Source organism: Gambusia affinis, linkage group LG02, assembly GCF_019740435.1.
Source record: "Gambusia affinis linkage group LG02, SWU_Gaff_1.0, whole genome shotgun sequence".
Lineage (NCBI taxonomy): Eukaryota > Metazoa > Chordata > Actinopteri > Cyprinodontiformes > Poeciliidae > Gambusia > Gambusia affinis.
In genome coordinates this window covers 29111913-29138072 of record NC_057869.1, presented here as the reverse complement: position 1 = coordinate 29138072, position 26160 = coordinate 29111913, and the positions used below count along the sequence as shown (strand labels likewise).

The 26160-nt window shown below is 39.4% G+C and overlaps 1 protein-coding gene across 1 annotated transcript; it reads left to right on the top strand.

The window, feature by feature from the left end:
- The first annotated feature begins 13615 nt into the window (after window positions 1–13615).
- Window positions 13616–15567, top strand: LOC122842083 (zinc finger protein 32-like). The gene is made up of 3 exons (XM_044135617.1): window positions 13616–13678; window positions 14046–14121; window positions 15124–15567. The coding sequence occupies exons 2-3, from the start codon at window positions 14059–14061 to the stop codon at window positions 15454–15456; spliced, it is 396 nt and encodes a 131-aa protein (XP_043991552.1). The 5' UTR covers window positions 13616–13678; window positions 14046–14058; the 3' UTR covers window positions 15457–15567.
- Window positions 15568–26160: the final 10593 nt, after the last annotated feature.

Here is a 26160-nt window from a genome sequence, read left to right as displayed (position 1 = left end):
AGCGAGTACGACTATCGGTATCGGATCAATGCTAACACGATGAGATTGTTACATCAGTTTCAGATTCCCTCTTGAAATGGTACTTTATCCTTGTATTGTAGTTTTTTTCATTTGACATGCTCTCAAATGATACATTTTTGCACTTTAATTTGTTCATCATTCAAAATAAACAGACACATTTTTTTCAGTTTTTCTATTGTTTATCATCTAAATATGTTAAAGTATTTCATATACTCTTGAACTTTATCTCATTTCCATTCTTGGTTTCAAAGAAGAAAACACAAAAAAGGCCTAAAGGTCAGAGGTCCAATATCAGTTTTGGTATTGTAAAGGTAATATTGGCCCTGTATTTACTTAGTATGAGATCATTATCAGTATAACACCTCTAGTGTCCACACCTCCAAATTGTACATATCGGCCAGTTGGCGTTTTGATGTATCTATTGAGACAAAGACTCATCCAAATCAGTTTCTAAATGGCTGACTTATGGTGTGATCACACCCAACTCGTTACGCACGGCGACAATGAGTCTGACGCTTCAAGTGAGATGCATGTGCACCTTGAACGCAGATGCCTGACTTTGCTCTTCTCCTAGAGTTTTCCGTATCTGGTTTACATTCAAAGTCTATCTGGAGGCTCGTCTCACGGGTCAAAATTGCTTTAGTCATTGTTTTACATTGCCGGCCTATTTGTTGGACGCATTGGACTCACTTGATGCATCAAATACTCAAAACGCTCCAAGCACTTCAAATCACTCGATTCGCCTCCGCATAGACTTTGAATGTAAACGAGACGGGCGAAGTGCGCTTGGTGTGAACTCAGCATATGACCCCAAATAAACTTTCACACAATAACTTTCACTAATATGCTAATAATGTTTATGCTTACTCTGCATTAGGACTCAGTTTATTGTTTGTTGTTGTGACTTGGTCCATTTTCCAGTTCTGTTTGAATTATATTCCAGGCCAGATTTTAGAATCAATTCATGTTTGGAAAATCTCACCAAACAAGAAAACAAGTTGGAGTTCTGTAATTTTACTGTGAGCTATTTTTCTTTAAAAAAAGAAAGAAACGGAGTAAAAAAAGACAGAAAAGAAAGCTGAATCATTAACATTTCTTCTTGCCGGGTAGAGTGAACCTTGTTGAGCTCGATAACTGCGAGCATTGTTGACACCCTGCATCTTATTTAATGTGCTACAGAGTCAGTCAGGCCAAGACATTCAGCATCAAAGCCAAATCACACAAGCATCTCAGAAGTGCCTTGACAACACGCTGCAATCTACATAGAAGTAAAATCAAGGAGGGGAAAAGGGAGGGAGATCATTCATCAAAAGCATGTTCCTGGATCAAATTCCTCTTAAAGGAACATGCTTAATTTATCCTCTCAGCTCAGTGACACTCTTTTCTCTCTAATTACACATTATGAATGTTGTGTAATTTGGCAAGGCTGAAATCCGGATGCAGCGACTCACATCTATAAATTAGGCAGCCATTATTCTTTATGATGGCTTCGGTGGGAAGACGATGCCTAATTGTGGCTTGATTAAGGCTGAAGGTGGTGCAGCTGACAGCATATGGACAACTCCACAGTTCCAGACCCAAGCAATTTACATCTTATCTTTCTATGCTGAAGCCCTGGCCTTCTAATTAACGTCCCACTTCTTCTTCTTCTTCTTCTTTTTTTTTTTAACCACGGTGATGAAGGTAAGGTACATCGGCAGACTTCAGACTCTCTGAAACTCGTTTAATCATATTGTACCTCCAGGAAATAAAACCCTAAAATGCTCACCGCCCTCAGAGTGCAATAAATAGCAGAGTCAAAGATGGCATTCTGAGATGTCATTTCTACCAGTAATGGGTCTGTAGCTCTGGCGTCTTGGCTCTCCATTGTAAGGTAATTGAGGTATTATTACATGGTGAAATTGGGTCAGTTTTACCTTGGCAGGAAATAGGCAACAAGCCAGCCGAACTCTCTTTCACAGAGATTGCCATCAGAAGCGCATAGAGCTTTGTGGCGATGATCGATACGACGAATCAAATGCAGTGACTTTAAGTCCTGACCTGCGGGATTATTTCACAAACCCAGTCGTTTCTTTCTGATCTTCTTTATCTCATTTTGGCACAAACAGTCACTTTTGAACTTTGTCATCTTATCTTTGCAGGAGGACTTAGTCTTGAGGCCAAATTTTGGTTGTCAAGGTATTATTCACAATAGAAACAATGGTTCTCATTCTAATGGGAACTCTTTGACCAGTTTTATAATGATTTGGCCAAAATGCCACAGTCCTTAAAATTGCAGATGTACAGTTCATATGGGATGTCTGGGAGATATGGTATTCTGAACTCGGTAAGATGTTGGTGTATTGCTTTAGCATTCATTTCCATTAAATACCATGTCAGTGTAGTGGTTTAACATTGGCTTTTGCAACATAGCACATCGTAGTAGTGCTTTAGCATTAGCTTCGCTAAATACCAAGTTGGAGTTGGGCTTTAGCGTTAGCAGAACTAATGTTCATGGTTAGTGCTGTAGTATTAGCGTAACTCGTCAATGGTGCCCACCACTGCATGCGTATTATGTTGAGCCATAAAGCTGACTGAGTACATCTGTCTATAACGTAATGCATTCTCAGGAGCATAAAATATTTCTGTTCCTCTCCACTGGAAATGGAGAAAAATTAGATGGTGAGAAAAACCGCTGTTGCTTGTTTATATTCTGCTCTGAATTTTAGCAAAGTTAAATGGAGCTCGAGTAACTTGAGTATTTCATTTGCTGTTGTTTGTGGGATCAACAGACAGATCACTGCTTTGTTTGAGCAGATAAAAAGTTTTGCTCTCATCTGTAGTGGAGAAAAAAGGAGCTCCGCTGAAAAAAACATAACGTTTGGATTTAGTGCCCCAGATTGGCACAAAGATTCACTTTTGGCTATCGCTTTTTGATTCATGACCAAAAAAAAAGGTTTCTGCAGATGTTAGCACGCTAAAAACAGTTTCCTTTACAGAATAAGTATCTGGACTCAGCCTGTGAGATTGACGGTAAGAGCCAGAATATTCGCTGCTGCTCCTCCACATCAAAGGGAGTCGGCAGAGGAGGCTGGGGAACTGATTAGGGCATTTTCCACTCAAATTCTATGGAGGTTTATCAGGCGCATTCTGCTGGGAGGAGACCCCCAGGGCAGATGGAGAACTTGCTGGAGGGATGAGATATCCCTTCTGGTCTTAGAATGCCTTGAGATCCGCCAGCAGGAGAGGGAGGACGTTTCTCTGGAGGGCATTGCTGGGTTTCCCTTTTCACTGTTCTTGGACCTTATGCCTCAGGGACCTGACTAAACAAAACGCACTGGATGGATGGATGGATGGATGGATGGATGGATGGATGGATGGATGGATGGATGGATGGATTGATTGATTGATTGATTGATTGATTGATTGATTGATTGATTGATTGATTCCCAAATATTTTCTTCTGGGCCCCCCAGTGGTTCCCAAATATTTTCTTCTGGGCCCCCCAGTGGTTCCCAAATATTTTCTGGGCCCCCCCTATGGGTTACAATAAAATCCCTCCCCCCATAAAAGAAAAAAAAAATGATGTGGGCACACACATCATTCAACCAGACATACACACGTTTTGTTTTCAAACTCAACTGAAGTTTATTTCACACTTCAGGTTGCAACAAAACAAACTACTAAAGGATCTTTACAGTGAAACATTTTATGTAACTGTTTTTTGTTTGTTTTTTGTTTTTTTAAATCCATACCACTTTCCTCGACCCCATGCAAGGACACTGCACCCCCCCAGGGGGAGCGGCCCAGACTTCGGGAACCACTTGATTAATGGAACAAACGAAAGATGTACCGGTGTTTGGATGGATCAGGAATTTTGCTGTTTGGAATAATTCAGATGGAAGATGACTTTCCTTTAACACTATAAATTTTTACCAGCATTAATAGATCATTCAGAGGAAACATTATATTCCATCTTTAACTGAGGACAATACATAGGATTTGCGTCCGTACGTATTAAGTGTTTTGGGAGACCAGAAACGTTCATTTTTGAAACCGAGTTGTAGAGTGGATACATTTTGGAATGCCGATTTAATGTTTCCATATGGCTAAGCATATTCTTTTTTAATGATGACATTGAAGCCCCATCTCTCTATATATAATCTTTGCTCTTCCCTCTCAAAAATGGCGCCATTCAGCAGGGTTGCCAGATATGACCATTTCCATCCGTCCCAAAGATAATGTAAAATCTGTCCAACACCAAAAAATGAAAAGTTTTGTGCTTTTCTGCCACACAATTACAACTATTTCAAAAAATTATTATCATCTGAACACTTTATAAAGGCCCGCCGAATGTTGTGAAAAGCAGCTAAAACTTTTACAAACACTGCAGTTTGGTTAGTTTTGTGTTTTTCACTCGCCGTTTTAAGGCGCCACCTATTGGTCGGGCAGAACTTCTGCACGATTTTCTGTGGCGCTGCATCACTTAGTGGGAAGCAGGAAAAGAAATCCATCCTTTAATTTTTAGGAATGTTTCATAGAAGCGTAGTGGAAAGTAGGAAAATATTTTATTTCCTGAAGCACAGACTCTCAGAACTGTCTCGTACTCTCATGTGCATCTTTCTAGCTAATGTTCTGTTATTGTTTTTTTTTACATTTCTCTGGATCCCTCGTCGCTGAGTATCGGTGCCTTCACTGCTTACCATACGTCCGGTCTAAAAAAACTCTGACCTCAGCCGCACTCCTCCACAAAAACAGGCTTATTTCTGCCAAAACATGTCTCTGAGCAGCTACTGCAAGAAGCTAGAATGTCAAAAAACAAAACAAAACAAAACAGGGGCATATGCCAAAGTTATCTTTGTGTCTATTTTTTTTTTAAAAAAACAACAGTGTGATGTCATTTTCAAGCCCACGTGAGTCAGGCAAACAGCACATCGCCTAACCTTTAGAAAGCATCTAAATATGCCAGTGCAGGTCAAGTCAGCATGAAAGCAGCCATTGTACAGTACATGTAAATGGAGTGCCAGATTCACAGGTGACTGGACACTGCTGTCATTGTCAGAGAAAAATGCAGCATTCACACACAGCTGACAGGCTGCTAGCAAGAGCAGCTTTGTTTCTGTATGCAGCCGTAAGTCGTCAGAGTTCAATCATTTGCTGCTGGTGCGCTGAGAAAAGCAGGAACGTGTTTACCTGCTGCAGCCGCTGTTCTTCACATCAGAGTGTACTTCATACAGCGGATGCACTAAGGTAGTCAAGTTGTTGTTGTTTTTTTCGTTATAATTATTTTAAAACAAAAGATAATTTTTAATTGTGACACTTTAATGACTGTCCTTTGATGTATTTTTTATGACTTTCATCGGATCCTGTCTGACATCTGCATAAAATTTAGATTCGGTGCAAGTTACAAAAAGCCAAATCCAACAAAATTCTGCTTAATGCAAACTGCATTCACTCTAGCACAGGGCCGGCTGTAGCATGGGGCGCCAGGACTCTATGGGGCACCATAAAAAGGGGGCTCCTTTTTTATGGTGCCCCATAAAAAAAGGGAGCCCCCATGAAATTCACATTTGTTTAAAAAAACAAAAAAACAAAAAGCAATTAAAAAAATACTAACTGTTTTTTTTTAATCTAAAAAAAATTTATAAAAGATAAATAAAATTAAAAAATAGTTCTAGCTAAAAATTTGTGATTTTTTCATTTTTATATTTTTCTGTAATAAAATAACTTCTGAATATAAAATAAATCTGCATCTAAAACTAAAAGCTCCCCCTCCTTCTCTACTAGTTGGTCTGTCCCTTCATCCCATGTGCCACATTTCTAAAGCTGAGTTATGTTATAAAAAACAATATCTCCAATTTGCACAACTGCTTTGTAAGGAAAGCATCCTTCCTTGTTCAGGTGGAGCAGTGGTTCAGTGTGATCCTGTCCTTTATGAAGTGAAAAGAGTGTTAGTTTGTTTCTAAGAAAACTGGAGAAAGGCACTTGGAGCAAAATTAAATTTGTCACCTTACTCAAATCCCAGAATGCAACAGTGATCGTACTGGAGCTACTTCCTGGAATTACTAATATTCGTATATATTCTTTCACCGATGAACAAATGTGTTTTTCCATTTTTCTCCTATTAAGAATCGTGACAAGATTGTCACACCAGTCCAAGTTTACATTTGTTAGGAGAAGAAAAGTGTAGTTCACATTTGGCTTTAGGGCAGCCTTGGATGTCTTCCAGTTTTTCTTTGTATCAAACATTTTCACTGCCAAAAGACAAAGGCAGGCTGTCTGTAAGCTACATGACCTGTGGCTTCTGCACAACACGACTGCCTGGTGACATTCTGAACAGCATTTATTCTTGCAGAAACACGACTCAGCAGGGAGAAATCTTTTTTATTTTTTTGCCCCGCAACTAATATTAGACTCATCATACAAATGATTACTGTATGAAACCAGAAGAAGCCTTGGCATGACTATGTGTTGGCGCAAAAAGACTATGTCACTGGTGAGACATGTTGCGTGTAGTATTACAGAAGAACTTGGCAGCAAAACTAAAGCTTTAGTTCTGCAACTATAGCTACCCATAACTCCTGTTCTAATGGAGACATGGAAAGCATGACTGTTCATGAATTCACCCACACAAAACAAAACAAAGCATTTGGATCATTCCTTTCCCAAATGCTGCGTTTCCTCTGTGCTGTGGAGACGCAGGTTGGGATGATTGACCCGGTTCGTTGGGTCAGAATATACTAGAAGAGACTCAGTTTGATTTGGGACCAAATCTGTTACACTTTCAGCTGCCGCGGTTTTCTTTCACACCGTGTCAAGCAAGCCAAACTCTTTGAAAATCCGGCTCACACCCTCTCCTGTGGAAGTGCTGCACCAAGAACCACTGGAGGAAACAATTCAAAAACCTCTGAAGAAGACACATGAACAACTTTCTTCTTCACAAAATACAAACAAATATGGAATGGTGTGAGATTTTGGTTGTTGTAGGATTTCTCTTTTGTCTGTGGCCAAAGACTGCAAACCATTTCTCCTGCTAGCGCTAGACTAGCATGTTTGTTTTGATTGTATTTACCCAGAATGCCCTGCGCTATAGACCATGTGAAAACTTGCTTAGTCCGGTGGTAGGGAAGCGCTTTTTGAGAATCAGAAGCATTTTTTATCACATGCTAAAAAATGACAATTTCCTTCCATACATTTGAACAATAAACATTTTGTCCCACTAAATGAAGGACATATTAACTGATCCCCCCTTTCTGGCAGGTGGTCTCTGAACCTACACAGTTCATTGTCACTCATTTGTAAAACTTTGATATTTTCCGTCCTGTATCACTTCCTGGTCTTTTACTGAAACATGATAATCTGGGGATCAAATTGTGTTTGCTCCAGTGTCGAATGCATAGTAAGGTGATGCTGGCGCCTCATTTCCCAGGTATCGTGTCTTCTTACGCCATTGAAACACGAGGCAGAAACAGAGTAGAGTGACAAAGTGACAGCAGAACTAAGCAAGTAATGTTTCTTGATATTCGTTAAAAAAAATGAAAGCTGTCAGGAGTGAGTCTGATGGAAGAAAAGAGAACCTGCAAACTGAAAAGTCACAATAACACAACTGTCAGAAAAACAGATTCCCAGTGGGCTAAAGAGGATTAGTGATGAGCTGTAGATGACTGGATATTCAGAAAGATGAGTCTGGAGCTTCAGTTTGAACTAATTTGAATGTGTGCAGAAATGAGGATGTTTTCAGTCAGTGTACTTACAGTATTTGGTTTTATGTTGGACGATGAACCTCTGCAATAAATTCCCAGAAGACTGTCGGGACCCTTTAAGACTTCCTTCATCATTTAAAAGGCATTTTGGTGCTACAGCTGTTTTTTTCAAGATGGCAGTTTGTCTTAGCTAAGAAACTCTAGAGCTGGGTCACTTTCTTATGACTTATGAATTGATCAAACTCCATGAGGGAACCTTACATTTAAGTAAAGACACATTTGTGACCAACTAACTACCCGGACTGCTGGAAATTGATAAGAGTCTGAGATTGTTATTGAATTTTCTCCCCCTTTTTAAATGGCTGATAAAAAAAAAAAAAACACTATAGTGTTCATCTTTAAAGCGTTTTTATGCAGCCTTTGATATCTGCTTTTTGATATTGACCATGCAATCAATAAAGCGTTTCTACAGCAGCACTGGTGATATTACTCAATTTTCACAGTTAGGTAATATTAGTCCCACTAGAGCCAATCTATTGATCTGAACTGTTGGTACAAGCAGCGCTCTCTCTCTCTCTCTCTTTCTCTCTCTCTCTCTCTCTCTCTCTCTCTCTCTCTTGCGTACGTTGTGTAATTTTAACACAGCAGCTTAGTCAGACTTTACTGTCAGAGCCAACGTATTATTATTATTATTACTTATTTATTTATTTTTGTTTAAAAACACTGTAGTTTGCCAAGAGTAATTAGGCGGGATTCAAAATATATATGAAAAAATGAAAAACAGGTTTTAATTAAAGGAAGGCAGTCATCTATAGTTGATTTAGATAAAGTGATTAAATCTTTTCAAATGAGCAACCACAATTAATATTTTGGTTGAAATTAGTATTTTTGGGATTGCTACTGAAATGCCTTGGAAACCACAGTAAAATAACTCAATCAATCTTTAAACAGAAAGTTTGCACTCTGTCAGCTTAACCCTGTTTTCTTTAGGAGATGTTCAGCTGAGAGATCACATGAAGAAGTCGTATGAATAGCCATAAATAATACCTCCTGACATATACATTCATCATATTTATATTTTAGACAGTTATGTAGGCTGGATGCAAAGCAATATGATGCTTCATTTGCCTGTTTGGACTGAAGACTGAACACCATGCGAACGCATTTTCAGCCATTCAGATAAACAAGTGAAACAGACTAAGTGTCTGGTTGTTCCAAAGGTTTTATTGCGCTGAAATGAAAACAAGAAATTATAAAAGTGGTAAATAATAAATAAAAGGCAAAATGAAAAACTAAGCCTCATAAATGCTGTAAATTGTTCCCAGATGGAAAATACCCAAACAGCTACACCTTCAAGCGCCTCTCATGCACTGGATTGTCTAAATTATCAAAATGAGTTGTGATTAAAAACTTATTTATTCTCAGATGTCTGCACAGTCTTATGTGCAGGTGGGTATGCGTGTGCGCGTGGGTGTGTGTGTGTGTGTGGGGGCTCTTCAAAGCTTTATTCCAGGTGAGTTCAACCCAGCTCTTCCCTATGTTTAAAGGACATGCAGGTTGCATTTTTTCCCTCTTTCCTTTCATTTTCATGGATTATTATTTTTGCTCCTTGATGAAAGACTTTGTTGTTGCACGTATATGAGTGGCAGGTCCTAGTATGCGTAGCAGCCACTGTGCCGAATGTTTCAGTAAAGCAGACTAATTGGAGCCCTGATGGCCAGGTGTGGACGGGTTGAGGTTGCTGCCAGGGCTTTGGCCACTGTAGCCAATCTTTCAACGGATTCCCAAATGATCAAGGCGCACAGGTTTGAGGGGTCGGGGTGGGAGGTCAAAGGTCCTGGATGAGATAGCATTGTGCTGCCAACACGATAATGAACCACCACAATGTCACAGCAGAACGTTGAGCATCTCGTGCTCCGTAGCACTCAATGGAGAGACAAAGTTCCTCCTCGAAGTTTGGTGTCTTCGTTTGCCTTTTTTAACTTCATCGCGCAGATTTAACTGAGTGTGAAGAGGGCCCTGTTGCAATGCGATGCCTTTGGTCAGTCCAGTTTTTGCAGAGTCTGCACAATAGAAAACATTCTACCTGTCATAAAAGTGCTTATGTCCCTGGGCAAGTATAAGCTGTTCAGGAGTCTTCACGACACAAGCAGAAGGTGTTTCGCAGCACACAGCGGTGCTCTGTGTGTCACAGAGAGGGAGCTTATGCTCTGTCACCTCCGGTCAACCACAGCCAGAGGTGACAGAGCCGACACTGAACCTGTGGTTCAGGAACACCCAGAAGCATACACACAAATACATGAAATACACAGCAGAGCAAGAGACTCTCACTGTGACCTGAAGTGCAAAACAAGCACAGTGATGATACGGCCTTTATCAGTACATGCAGTATAGTATGTTAGTGAAACAGACTTGCTAAGACTGTTGGTGTACTAGCATTGTCCCTGCTGGTACTAAATTTTCTGGGGGGGGTTGTTGTTGATCCAGATTGTAACGTCCATTTTGGCATTAGAACTTTGATGAGTACTAAAGTGTCTTTTTTGCTGTTATGACTGGCTGAGTGCCGTAACGGAAACAGGGAACTGTGCCAGAGGTAAAGGTACACAAGAGGAAATTTTTTTTTTTTAGATAACTTTATCTTTTTTTTAAAGATAAAGTTAACAAAAACTATAATGTAATGTGTCTGTATCAGTGGCATAATGTAAATGCTATAATCTTCCAGGTCCCAACCACACACTCCAAGTCTCTTTGCAGGCTTCCCTGTACACGGTCATCCCTCCATTTCTTCTTTCCTTTCTTCTGCCATACAAGCTCACACGTTTCTTGCTCCTTTACAACTCTATGATTTTCAACAAACTCCCCAGTCATTCAACCATTTCAGTGCCTCTCGGGAAGCCATCCTTTACACCTCGCCCTCTGTCAGCGCACTGGAACAACTTCAAATCTCTCCATACGGCTTATCAACTGCATTTTCCTTCTCTTGACACCACGTCCATCTGTCTCTTCATTACTTATGCTGCAGAACCTTTTATTAGAAGCTCAGAGAAACACAGACATAAACATTGATGTATTATTGTGTTAGTGAGGCTGGTACTCAGTCCTCAAAATACCTTTCACTACCATACAGACTTGATGCCATCGATGCCTTGTTGGGCATCAACTATTTTTCTTCACGCTGATAACGGGCAACATGTGTCCATCTATATGTCATTGCCATATACTCATGCCTGAAAGCCAGAACCTTCAGCTCTCCTCGGTCACTGCATCCTCACCCTGTGATTTTGGAATCTGTTTCTGCTAGCCTTCTTTGCCTTCTTACATTGTTCAGAGTTTTCCACAACCTCATCCAGGCTTCTATACATCCATGCCTTTCTTCACTTCACTTATAAAAACTCTAATCTCCACTCTCAGGAGACTTGGAGTCTCTTTTTCGATCCATAACTTATGTCTTGACTGCTTTCCCAGCTCATATGAACTATCCTGGTGAAAACCAGCCCCTTGTTTTACACTTTGCTTTGTCCAAAAGGTCTAGACCCTCGGCTTTAAGGAACAATCCCTAATGTTTGACTGTGACGTATGTCACGTGCCAGCTTAACACAACATATATCTTACCAGAAATTGCCTGTGCTGCAAACATTTAACCCAACTGCAAAGCGAGAAGTTCAGAGCCCAACAAGATGGTTGTTAAAGCTAATTAATGGCCAACACAGACTGAATGGCTTCATTCACTCCCTCTGCCTGAAACTACATGCAGACTAAAGTCTTAAAATTGTTCACTTCTAATGTTTCTGTTCACTGATTGGTTGAAATTCTACCAGACGAATCCAAGTCTACGGACTCTAATCTGTGGAATCGAGATGTGACATCTCGATTCCACAGATTAGAATCGAGTGGAACTGCGTAGAAAGCCAATGGCACGACTACATACGAACCAAACTCAAATGAAAATTCTTCACCTCAAAATGAACCCTTCATCACAGAGGCAGAAAATCATCTCAGTCAAGTTCTGTTGAGGTCCAGCATCTCATCCGAGTATCATTCTGCCCATTCCTATCTGAGCCTCCTCTTCCTATCTGAGCCTCCTCTATGACATCCAGTCAGGGATAAGATAAAGCGTTTGGTCGCATTCCTATATTTGCAAAAATCTCAGCAATTTACACAAACATAACTCTTGAATCTGTTTATCTCAGTTCTGAAACATTTGGGGGTCAAGAAAATAAGAATGAAAGTCAATTTTCCGAAGACTGCACACCAATGCTGGATGTTCTCCCAAGTCTTTCTGTAGTCTCCCCAAATGACCAAATTCTTCCTCTCATCTGTTTTCTGCAAAAACCTTTAACTTCATACTATTGTCATATGATCCTTGTTGGCTTTCTCTTTTGTAAAACAATTGTGCAACATTGGCCTACTAAAGCCCTACATATAATTTCAGTTGTAATTTCTGGTTTTACTGAAGATTGACTTGTTGTTTTAGTCATTTTTTCTGTATTTTGAGGCATGCTCTTCACATGTGCGCTGTCTGAGCAAACTGTAGAGTTTGTGACACGTCTGTGAGTGACAGAAGTGACAACTTGTGGAGAAATAGCTGTGAACGTTTCAGTGAGTGAATAACTCAGCTGAGCTCAGTTAGCTTGCAGCTAATGTACAGATAAGTTACAAACTAAACCGTCAGATACTGAGATACCTTGATAAATAAACCAAATTGGGAGTTTGTCGTATCTTGTCCCAATGCTTTAAATGCTTTGGTGTATTTTAAATCATTGTATTGATATAATTAGCTATAAACATGCTAATCGTGCTATTGCTAATGTTAGGGATGGTTGCTAATGGTCAAGGCCTGTATCCTTTTAAAAGGCCAAAGTTAGCTGTACACTCAGAGATGTTGGTTTTTGCAGGTTAAATCTTATTTCATTAAAAATGCATGTAGTCCAAATATGCAACTTATGTCAAAGTTACTATAAGCGGATTTTGGTTTGAATGATAATGTTGGATTGTTCTAAATTAATTAATTTATTCCAACATTGATTTTGATTCATTTACTTTATGCAGTGTATAGGTGTTTGGTACATATTTTTGAAATGTATGTCTAAAGTCCCCTACCTACGAGCAAAGTGGAAGTCAAATTATCTCTTTGTGTTCAAAAACCTGTAGAATCATTACCGTAATTTCCGGACTATAGAGCGCACCTGATTATAAGCCGCATCCCCTACATTTTTAAAGGAAACTCATTTTGTACATACATAAGCCGCATGTGCCTACATTGAAACATGAGATATTTACAAAGAAAGACGGAACACAGAAAGTGTTTTTAAAGTTTTAATAATATGCCGTAGCTTTTCTTTCTGAACAGCAGCAATATAGCAAAACAACACTAACAGGGTTGGTTTAAATAATATACGGTTAAAAGTCACGGAGAGCCGTCATCCTCTTCCTCCTGTGCACTGAAACCATGGAAGTCTTCTTCCTCAGTGTCTGTTTCCTTCTTTATCGGCCAGCTCGATTGCTTTTAACTTGAAAGCTGCATCATATGCATTTCTTCTTGCATTCTCCATGATGAGGGTCTGTTCAAGCTAATTTTATTCATGCATAAAGCATGATGTTATATTAGTCTTACTCTACAAATATATTCCAGCTGTCTCACGCTTACCTTTTCTGCTCCAGCGCCCCTACTGGCCGTTAGAAATAATTCATAAATAAGCCGCATCGTTGTATAAAGCCGCAGGGTCGAAAGCGTGAGACAAAAGTCGCGGCTTATAGTCCAGAAATTACGGTATTGATTCTCCTTTTGGGATCAATAAAGTATTTTTGAATTGAATTTGAATAAAGCTGATCCTGAGTCCATTTTTAAAATTTTCAAAACACATCGAGAACTTGAGTGGTTCAAACTGCACTCACTGTTGGTTCCCTTGGAAACCAACACCACCAGATCAAAACAAACAATTAACCTGCAAGGACACTTTGGACTTCTCTCACAGGTGAATGGTAAGTTTCTTTTCTGTCGTTGACAATCTGTAGTTTACAGTAGAAGTGATGTAAACCTAGGTGTAGCTTTGCCTTTCATGTTTTCATTCTAAAAATAAAAAAAAATCATGTTACCTGTTATTGTTTGTTTTCATCCTCTAGTAAAGTTCAAACCGAAGTTCGTTAAAGACGATTTATTACGTAGAAGAGAGTATTTAATTTCACTTTAGTGCCTCTTTGCATTTTTAGTCTTTTTCTTTACTGCTGTCAAATTTGTTGTAAAGCAAGACATGTTGACTTTTGAAATAAATATTTGTTTATGTATAAATCCTGTTGATTGTGATTGCTGTTTCTGACCTGTGCTTTTTCTGTTCCAACCAGTGTTAGATCAAACATGGAGGACTTTCTGGTGAAAGACAACAACACGCAGACCAGCCCAATGATGTATTTACCAGACGTGAGTCGTTCTCAACTTGTTCCTTTATCACTGTTTTTGACTTGTAACGAGCAAGTGAGTGCAATAACTACAGGTGTCCAATATCGATTCAATGCCAAGTAAATACAGGATCAGATACCAATACAGGAAGGTTTTATTATTTGAGTTTGATAAGGTGGTGTTGAGTTTTTTTTTTCTTTAAAGTATTTTGTATAACATTTGAAAAATGTACAGGCGTCCACAAATAATTTAAACTGAAATTTGCATTGTCCCTAATTAAAGTGCAACAAAATATCATTTAAGAGCAAATCTAAAATCCTTTTTTTTTTTTTTTTTTTTTTTTTTAACAAAGAGCCTCAAACATGAATATTGAGTTAAGAGGTGAGAAAAATCCCAATCCATGTGTTTTGCAAACCACACCTCTTTGTACAGACCGTGGCAGATAATATCAGTTATTCTGTTTATGTGGTTGAGGAGATCTGTCTGTCAACTGATAAAATCCCAAATTGCCATTTCGGTTAAAATCAAAACAGACAAACTAAAAAAAAAAAAGCGAAACAAAACAAAAACAACTCAAGTGGAAAACTGGATTGTTGTGTTTTAAAATCAGTGGTTAAATATGTAGATAAGGCCGGGCTACATGGTGGCTCATGTCTAAAACAAATAGCATTTACCTTGAGACAATTAATTAAAATACCTCAAATATTTTTCACTAAGATAATGATTGATAATGTTTTGTTTCTGTTTTCTACTTACGAACATCAGAACTCAGAAAGTTTGGTTTAAAATTTGTTTGACTGATGCATTTTTTTTTTCTTGTATCGTTTTTCCTTAAAGAAACAGCCTGTCATTTGTTGGACCAAAGATTCTTAAAAAAAAATAAAATCATGTTAATTATAGTATGAAAGTAGGACATACTCTAAGGTGCAAAGAACTTTCATTTTTGAGATGTCTTCATTTTGTTTTGTGAATTTAACATTCTATGTCATTTCTCTCACTGCTCGCCCTGATTCCATTCCACAGAACACTAGTGGCGCCCACCTGAACGACGAGAGTCTGAGCAGAGTCTGCGACACTAAAGGTGATCAGCTCCCCCCTCCCGAAGAGAACCGACCGCTTTTTGAGAGCCTTCCCGCTTTGCCTAAGAAGCTCACCCCCAAACCCGGGAGGAGGACGTACATCTGTGACCAGTGTGGGAAGACCTTCCGGAGGAAAAGGCGCCTGACGGTCCATCTGCACAGTCACGGCGTTGAGAGGCCGTACAACTGTGTCCAGTGCGGGAAGAGTTTTGTTCAGAAGGGGAATCTGACGCTCCATCTGCGCATGCACACCAGAGAGAGTTTACCTCAGTCCTGAACTGGAGGGAAGTTTATCAGAACCTTGTCATCAACGTACATCGACCACACGGTGTGAAATGTACATTTGAACTTAACAACTTAAATAAAAGTCATTGGGAGAGCAAAGTAACGTTGCAGTGATTTGTCAAATTTTTTATTTTTATTTTTTTTACAAGAAATCAAACAGACTCACTCACGCAGCAAACCCAGAGCAGCTCTGGATCTGAGACAGAGTCCCTTTTGTTTTGTCACTGAATTACTGCTGGGTCTTTTTCCTACAGATTTCAGTGATAACAAATCAGACGGTTGATGTGTTATCACACGTCTGATAGCTAATCGTTATGCTTCGGCGTAATAGAAAAAACCCCGGCCAAAAAACCCTGAAAGAGAAACAACAATTTCTAGAAAGAAGTGACGAGTAGCTGCTCCGTTCTTGTTGATCACCAGAGTAGCGACGTCTCAGAGTATTGGAGGTGCAGTTGTACCGTCCAGCTGACACTCTGAGGGCACCGCAACCCACTGACTGTTTGAAAAAAACATTTCTTTTTAGCAAAATGTTTGGTTCATTTTCTTACATAATGGTTTTAATCTCTTACCTATTCATTTATTTAATTTTAATGTATTTTTAACCATTAAAAATGTTTGGTTTCTGTTTCCTCCCCTTTGAGATTTAAGTATTTAAAGGGCATTATAAATAAATCAATTATTATTAATATTATTTTAACATTTCAACAACAATTCACCTTCAGGTGAAGGAAATACCACATTATCATACCAACTCTGCCAACAGCTGTTTTGGTAGTCCAACGCGTTTCCTAAAGTTCTACATAACTTCATCAAAACTGAGCGAATTTTCAGTCATTTGATTTGACAAGCGTTTTCCTCATCTTGCAGTGAATACGAGGGCGACATACTCCAATGTGTGTAAACTTCGCCAGCTAAGAGAACAGTCAGTCCACGGGCGGAGGATGACTGAGTGATTTTGTGATAAATTGGATAGAAATGCACAGCAGCTGGATCCAGATTGACAGCTCCAAGTCAATGAACACCCAGGTATAGAGGTGTAATGTCTCCTAAGAGTCTATTTTTCTGACTGACAGACAAGTTCACCCAGGTTACTGTTTTCACAGCGCAAGGCAGTTCTTCAAGCGTGCAGAACTTGGACCCACTGAGGGAAATAAGGAGAGACGCTGCTGTCAAGCTGCTGCTTGAAGAATGAACACACAAACATTAACAGTAAGACTGAGCGGGGGGGCCGGGGAGTGCTGTTTGGAGAATCAGCGCAGATGCATTGACTGACAATCCTCCGCTAAATGGTTTTGCAGCAGAATTATTGCTTTACAAGCTGTATTTTCTCCTGCGAGCAGCGTTATGCTGTTCACTGGATCGATTAATTTCGTATCTAATGATATCTGTGCACGCTGAATGCTCAAAAAGTTGGAGGATTTCAGAGTTCCCAGAGGAAAAGCTGAAAATCACACAGACTTTGAGGAGGAGACCAGCAGCTGTAGGAGAACAGAACATCATGGGACGACAGAGTTTGTTAAAGCAAACAATTACAGGAATCATGGATAAACTTTTCTCTGCAACTAAGAAAATAACAAATCTAAAACACAGAAACTAAACAATGTTAACCAAAAGATGGTGGCTTAAGCTGAATAGAAAGTCTTGCAAAGGTATGTTTCACCACTTCAGTATCTTATTGGTGCTTCCTATGACGGGGATGATTTAAGCTGCAGTATATAACTCTTAGGGGAAAAAAAAAGTGTTTTTTTTACATATTTGGTAAAACTGTAACAGTTTATGAAACAGATCATCTACAGAAAAACTGAGCTTATTCACTTCCTCCCAGTGTTACTGCAGTGATCTGCAAAACTGCACCGCTTCCAATCGAAAACTGAAAATCAGAGGCAGCTGATCGGTGCTGTAAGTCAAGCTTGTGTACTCGCTGCTCATTGTGTTACCGTTCCAAGAACACTTTAGGTCCTTCGTCATCCGTAGCCATGCTAACTAGCCTTAGCATTCCTGACGAGTCCAACTGTTGAGAAGACATTGTAGCACAGCAGAGAAAAAGCAGGCAGTTGTGATGAGCGTGTTCACAAGCATGACTGACATCGCTAAGACCCTCCTCCTGGCTCTGATTGGTTGTTTCTGACCGTATTTCTGTAGTTAGAAATTGGAGTAGTGAGAGAAGGCAGAGGAGCTCCATTTTTTTTTTCACGGATTTGCTGACTTATGTTATACTGTCACGACATAACCACAAGTTTTACAAATATGTGAGAAACATATATTCTTTTACATATCATATATATTTTTAGATTTTTTTGGTAATACTTTATTTGACGGGTTGTGAATAAGACTGTCACGACACAGTCATGAACATGACATAACACCTGACATTAATTTTTTAAATTTCATTTTTCTTGTGACAATGACAATAAAGATCTATCTAACATGATTAAGTCTTCATGAATATTTATGACTGTTGTCATAAAGTGTCATTCGGTAAATCATGACACTTTCAATACAAAGATAACATTATTCAAAATGTCTTTGTTATGACAACTTGACATTAACCAAGAAATTATGATCTGACTTAAATTTGTTATAAAAGTATTACTGATTAAACTTTAAACATTTTGTAGCTTTATGTTATTAAAGCTAAAGTTGTTATGCCATGTTTATGACGGTGTCATGACAATCTTATTCACAAATAAAGTGTTACCATTGTTTTAAACAGCAGTTACGTACTGTTGCTTTAATAGACTTCTGGAGCACCTTATTATTTGAATTAGGTGTAGTGAAGCTGAGACACATCTAAAAGAGTGAGGCCCTCAGGACCACGCTGGTCAAAGATCACTTTCATGCAGGAGTCAGTTGTGACCCAAATCTGAATTTCTTTGCCTACATGCGTCTCATATCCAGCTTATTGAGTGCAGCCTGAATGTTCCTGTTCCAATCTTTTCATCCCCAAAAAATCTGATCTAGCTCCACGTTCACACCAGGAGCGAAATCAGATACGCATCTGGTTGTGATTGTAGTGCGATGAATTGTGGAAAAAGTTATTACTTTTTATTACAAGGCAACGTAAATCTGTGCAGTTTTATTCTGTTTTTTTTCAGCAAACAACTCTAAACCTTTCAACTATCACTTTTCTTCTCGTGCAATATGACATTTGAAAGAGTTAGACCACTGACTGAGTACACTGAGTCAGACTGGTTTCTACATGACTGGAATATCTTTCTATACAGCTAGTAAAAGATGTGACCATCCATTGGAAAGTGCTGTGTAGATCAAAGAGCTCTGCATCAGTGTTGGACAGTGAAAATGATTAGTCCATGCCCAGTGGCTGTCTTAACCTCAGTGAAACTGGCTTTGGTAGGAGACTTTTTTCTTTTTTTTTTCTTTTCTGCTTCACTGCTTTCCATCCCATCTCATGCAAGCACAGCTTTTTCAGGCCCCGATGTCGGACTGGAAATTGTTCAGAACGAATCGCCAACAACCTTCCAACCAGAAGCCCCAGAACGACTCTCAATGCCAGGCGCTGCAACGGCCAAAGTTAGAGTTCTTTATTTCTTAACTGGCCAAATTTACAAGGCAACACATTTCGCGTTTGAAGTTTGAGAAAAAAATTAAATAATTAAAAATCCTGCAGCGCAAACTGTCACAGCGCAGCAACATTCTCACCCACTCGAGTGCGGCAGGGGTCAGACTTCTGGTTCAAAGAGAGACGGGCTGTCAGGCTGTCAATCATCTCCCGGCCGGATGAAAGATCTGAAGGCAGATCAGACGACTCTGCTGTTTTTGAGCCGAGCGTCGTTTCGTTTGGGAACAGGTTTTGCCTTTGGTGCTGCGTGCTGTCTCACCACCGCCCCTCCAGATCATTATCATCGCTGTCCCCGGCTTGGCTGCTGTAAGACACTTGTATATGTGTTCAAGCTGTGAGGGGGTCTATTCCTTTCTTGATTGGCCTCAAACCGCAAACTGTGACCGACTTGCTAACATCGTCGTCAAAGTTCTGATCTTTTCCCAAGCCACTCGGGCCTCTGGTAATTTACTCCCTTAGAGGTTTCAGGACTGCAACCCACTTTCGGGGGCTGGACGAGAATTCCTTCATATGGACGAAGTTAGTTCAACCAAAAAGGCAGATAAAACCCCACGGTAAAAAAGTAAAGTTAACCATTAAAGTTAGCCATATATATTTTGCTTTTCAGATTCAAATAACGTGCTTTTGGCATCCTTGCTTACTGCATCTTGCACATAATGTGAAGAGACAGCACTGGGTGCAACAAGCCTCAGGTTGGGCTTTGATCAAAACATCAGAGAGCCATGCTTAGGCAGGTATTTAGATTTTCTTCTCTTTTAACAGACTCTCCAGTCTGTTAATCATGACTTTAAGCCATTTTTTTCACACCAGTAAACTTAATGGCTCATGATTACTCTGATTTGTGTGGAAAATCTAGAAACGCCGTCGATGAGTTCTTGCTTTCAACGTTTAAAGAAAAGCCATATTTAGGCTTTCTTGATCATGTGGATTGTAATGATCATGTTTGCTGGTGGTGATCAGGTTGGTTACACTCAGATGGCGCCATAATCAGGTAGGACCTGATCACCTTGTTCATCTAGTCAGTTGTCATTGTTGCTGTGTAGACTTGGTTTGACTGGGGATCAATGTTTCAGCATTGGTTACATTTTCAGTTGCCGCTTTTTAATTTAAATTGGACATAAAAAAAATAAAAAAAATCAGGTTAAAAAATCTGTTCCTTCCCCTGACCAGTGGTGGCGCTGCACCACAAACCACTGGAGGAAACAACATGAAAAGCCCTGAAGACGACACTGAGCAAATGGTGTAATGTGAAATGGTAACAGTTGCAGACGTTTTATAATTTTGTTTGTGTCAAACGACCATGAGCCTTTTCTCCTGCTAGCAATAGACTCACCTTTGTTTTGGTTGTAGTTACCCAGAATACCCTGCTGTTCTTAACTTCCTGGTTTTGGTGTGGTCTCTGGTCCTCTTGGTGTTCCCGTGTGCTTGCTAGCACCAGAGTTCTCTCCAACCTATGTTTCTTAGCAGACCAGTTTAATTACACATTCACACCTCCCCAAACTAACCGGACTTTCTAGGTAAATCAATATGGAGTTTGATTGTTACAGACGCTTAAGTTCTAGTCCCAAAATTAAGATTTTCCACACAGAATCTTCCGCATTGTGCTTACACTTCGTCAGACATAGAAAACTGCTTCAGTAGAGAAACAGAACTCAATGCTGAACCGCCGTGTGTCAGAGCAGAAGAGAACGGTCTTAATAAAGTTCATTTATTGTCATTCCAGCAGGTGATGTCCTGATAGCAGGGGGATATTTCTTCATGTACAGAACTATCATCCTCCTTTCACCATGAAAAACAGAATAAATTGAGGAAAGAGAAGGACAACAGGAGCAAGCAAAATAAGAACTTAACACTTTATTTATCATTTGTTCTGGTTATTGTCTCCCTGCTCCCACCGCAGCACCACGCTAATTCCCCAACCTTCCTGTCGACCTTTAGTTCTGTGTTTACACTCTGACACGCCAATGGGCACGTAAAGATAAAAAATCGACACAGAAAGTCAGACATTAAAAAAACTGCTCAACTGCTCAGCTGCTCAAGCCACAGTTTGTGCTTTTTGTTAGAATCAACTGTTACAATCAACCCTTGGGTTTAATGTCACCAATCATCAAAACTATGGCATACTTACAAAATAAACTTATACTTGGTTTTAAAATTTGTTTAGAAGTAAAAGTCTGAATTCAGCCAAACCTCACAGAACAAACAATCATCCTTCATCGAAGAGAATCTGTCAACATTCTCAACAGTCTGGCCCTTTATGGGAGGAAGAGCAAGAAGGAAACAATAGCCCATAGAAAGATATGCAATATGAAGTTCATCCCTTTTGATGGTGGGGCCTTTTGTTTACAACTAATGCCTGCCGATGCAAACTGAACACATACCAAGGATCACACTGGAAGCACTCTGCTGTCATCTGGCAGAATGATCTGTGCTACAGGGACTGGAAGTGGGACATCACAGCAATACCAAACACTTTAGCTACTGAGCAGCTACGTAGTCCAATTCATTTAATTTCAAATGGCTGTAATGAAAAACTGTCTGGCATTTAAAATTCTCAATATTAACCTGGGGATGAACAGAGTGACAACTGAGAAACAAACGGGTGTGTAGGAACATAAAATTGAGCTGATAAACACGACAATCTCAGCCATTTCAGGACCGACTTCGCTGTGGTTCATGAATTTTTTACAGTCACTCTTACCCCCTGCGTGCCCCATTTATAAGAATCCGGGTTAATTCATCCTTTCTCCTTTACACATTGGAACCGAGATGATTTTTTTTTCTTCTTCTTCTTTTTTTTGTGGCACAAGATGCAGTGAACCTTTGACTTCAATTTCCTGGAGCTGGCAGAGCAAAATTAGAAGAATGTTTCAGCGGAGTGCACTGCTCCCTGGCCTCCATTGTGAAGGCTAAGATAAAAGGTGGGGAGGCCTGATGTAGTTACTGACGGATGACCCCTCATCATTTAGTCTGCCCCGCCGCGGCGCCGGAGATGTGGAACCTTGTCATTGGAAAAGCTTCATCCATTCACCAGAAAACACAGAGCAGAGCAACACACACCACCACGCTACGTTAAGATGAACATGCATGTCATAAAAAACACAGGAGCTGAATGTCTTAAAGAAAAGCACCGATGAGCATTGACTAAAAACAAAAAAATATACACAAGAATTTATTAAGAAATAACTTAGCTCAAATTTTAATTGTTTAAAACATCAAAGATTTATTTTTTAAGTTAAGAGTGAGGTAACAACAAACTGTTACTAATAGCAATGACAAAGAAATCATTTTGAAAAGAGGATTGTTTTGTTTTTTTGCGAGGATGTGTTTGCGCCGTTATGTCTGATGTTACGGTATTTCATGGTGTTGATTTTGAAACCAGGCAGGACTCGACTTCATTCCTTTCATTGGCTCACCATTACTTTAATAGATGCACTTTTCCCAGTTCACACACTTACCCAACCTGCTGGACGTCTCTAATTCTGCAAAACAAGCATGTCCAATTCAGTACAGTGGAGCTGCAAAATACTTGTTTAATTTGGACAATTGAAATTGTGAAAATAGTGACAAAGTAATTGGTTCCAAACTCTAAAGCGATGTATTTGGTAGAAGTGCTGCCTTTTCAACAAGATCTCTTAGCCTTTGTCCTTCAGACTCTCAGCAGTGATAGATGTTACTTTAGATGACTAGATATGATTCTGTCAGTGACTTCTATCAGTGTTAGCTGTTGTGAATCTGTAGCCAAAATAAATGTATAAATGTTAGGATTCCTATAATAAATGTAACAGATTATTTACAGTAACTATTTTAGTAAAGATTCATCTAATGATTTGAGAACTTAGAGGCTTTGTTACGTTATCATTTACTGTGCAGTGCTCTGCGTTTCAGCCGGATGATTATTTGCGTTGCGCAACGCTCTCTCTTCCACTGATGAGCTGTGGTTGACGAATGCTAAGTGCTATTAGCAGCTATGGAGGGAGACGGAGTCAGACGGGAAGAATCGCTGGAATCAGTTTTAGCCAAACAGAAAAGAAAACAGTTCAGTGTTGGACTGGAAAACAGAACCGGCTTTCCCCAACACCACATCCTCGATGCTTCGCCCTTTTTACCTGTGATTACTACTAACATCTGCCTTGTTGTTAATACATGTGGAAATACATTTTGGCTAACATTACGTGTACTTGCTGATCGTCGAGAGTAATGACATGGAGAAAAATGAAAAAAAACACCTTAGAAATATTTAAAAATGTGTAATATAAAAGGGTTTGCATTTAACTTCTAAAAGTTAATTTGAAAGGTTTTCTCATTTGGTTTTGCACTTTAAAAAATGTCCCATGTTTATTATCACTTTATTTGTCCACTTAGAAATATTTTCCGCATACCAAGCTGGGAGAAAAACATTTAAACACAAACACAGAAACAATCACAGATTAAATAAACAATCAAAAGTTTATGAAATATCAGTACAAATATCAAGATTTCAGTTCAATCTTGAGACTAAAAGTAATGTTTGTATTTTAGTCGTTTTCTCTTAACAAATAAAATATTGTCCTTAAACAAATGAACTGAATTGTTTTTACCAGCATTTTCCTCTTTCATACATTTGTTTTCCTAACGTAAGTAGACAATTTGTTTTATTTGACTGCTCTATTAGTCAGAGCAATAACTGACCCACTCACTGACTAGCAGAATCGTTTGCCACCACCGTGCAGTAAAGCTTTAACTTCAGCCTTCCTCCTCCAGCCACAGTTGGTTTAAACTTCCACTTCTCAGCTGACCAGTGAACGGGGCAACAGTCTATGGGCATTTCAAACAGCTTCGGTGTTTCATTAGCTTTTGATAACGGAATTAAACTGGGGATTAGTTTACAGGCTGTCTGACAGCGTGGCCCCTCATGTCATTCGCCCTCGGGGACCAATTTTTCTCAGCTTAGAGCGGTCTTGCTGCGCCTCGGCTTGGACCGCTGCTCTGGCAGGAGGCTGCCTTCCTCTCCCCTGGTGGATTGGTCATAGTTTCTTCATCCATTATGTTGCTATTTGCAACCACCCCCCTGCTGTCGGTGGTATGAAACAATTAGCAATCAATGAGATCCTGCTGTCAACAGGAAGTTGTCTGCAAGACATCCATTATACATGTTAGTGGAGGGAAAAGCAAGGAATGTCTTCTGAAAACATTTTAAATTAAAAGCATGTAAATCAAACCTATTCATGTAATATTTCTGCGCTTCATCCATGTGCAGTTTTTTTTATTATTGTTTTTAGCAGTTTAATCTAACAAGAAGCAAAAACTTTTCAACTCTGAAGAGAGAGAATACTTTAAATAAATGCAGATGGCTTTTTGTTAGCGAGAGCGGCTGTATGCCATATTTATTAAGCTGTTGTTGCGGGAGGGGATGTGTAGGGAAATAAAGTGACGAGGGTGAAAACGGAGACCATTTTAATGAAGTTTTATATAAGGGTTCGACATCCCATGATGCCGTCTGCTTCATGCAAGTCACTCAGACATTAAACAGCTCCTTGGTCTTTCAGTCTGGGTGGGCCGGGCACACTGGGTTTGCATTCGCACATGTCACAGGCTACAAGTGGAACTTTTCTTTTTTTTATATTAGATCAAATTCTGTATCTTTTTACAGCTTTTTATTGTAAGCCTTTATTTGAAGGGGTGTGCATAAGACTGACATGACACTGTCATAAACATGACATAACATCTGTTATAAAGGAGCCTTCATGAATGGTCATGACTGTTACCATGAAGTGTCATTCGGTTAATAATGACACTTTTATTGTAACGTTGTCCTAAAAGTTCCATTAAAAATGCACTGAAAGTATCAGCTTTCATCGAAGTCAGGCCAACTTCTTATTTTGGGGAGTTGTCCAAAAGAAAGGGTTGTATGCTGCTAATGCTAACAGATTTTTTTTGCATTCTGACTTGTAACAACTGCAGACTTTGTTGTTGCATTTTTACTTTATATGATAAACTATTACAAAGTAACACATGCAGTTACTTGTGAGGTGCCATGTTTATATCGTTCTCTTTCCTCTTTCCAATGAGGAATATAACATCGTCCTGTGAGATTTCTACAATTTGCTTTTTTATATGGCGTCTGAACGCAATCGGTTGCAAAGGATTTTAGAGTAAAGGGGCTACAGATACATAATATTTGGATATTTATTTTTGTCCCCTCCAGTTCAACATTTCACACCAGATTGTGTTGGTCTGTAAAATGTGCAGTGGGACTAATCATGAAAAGTTGAAATGCTAGGAGCAGATGCTGTAGTTTTTGCTTCCTCCAGGTAGGTAGATTGGAAAAAGTCCCAACAAATTTTAGTCTGAAGTCTTAATTTCTTAGTTTCTCCTCATTCTCAAACACATCAGGCTCGAGCAGTTTGACACAATCGCTGTCACAATCCTTGTGTACAGTTGCCATAGCTACATGAGTGTCCCTTTGTTCTCTAGTCGTGAAACAGATGGACTGTCCTCAATGAAATGTATTCATTGTTTTCCCCTCTTCACTCTGACTGAATAGAACAAGTCTTTGTGTTTGTGTCCAATGTGCATCACCACCGATAGAGTGCATTTCTTTAAACCTGTCATGGGTGGGCTGGTGTTGAGTGGCAACTTTCTGGCTTAATGATTGAAACTATTAAAAAAATTTAGTTTACAAATGTTGCAAAACAATTTTTTGGGAAGATCCTTCCAAACTGATTTAATTCACCGACATTCAGATGTCAGACGGAAACTCTCGCAATTTCATACAGCAGGTGAATTTTGTCTGGTTTCTCCTCATTGTCCAGAAACACCTATAAAAATTAAACTGGAGATTCTAAATTTCCCTGAGGTATGACCATGTGCAAGAACAGTTTCCTGTGTCCATGACGGACTGACTGACAGGCTTTAGGAATGATTCGTTCCTTGCTTGTTGACAGCTGGAGGTTTCACTTTAAGAAGCCTCTTGCCAGAAATGCCAGGACAGAAAACCCCTCAACACGCTTTGATAAATGAATTCTATCAACAGCGTTATTCAATCAGAAAACATAAGCTACCAATTTTCCTCCATTTTTGAAGTAAACAGAGCCCTTCCTTTGAGTGTGTGTTCTTGACACACTAATTGACGTT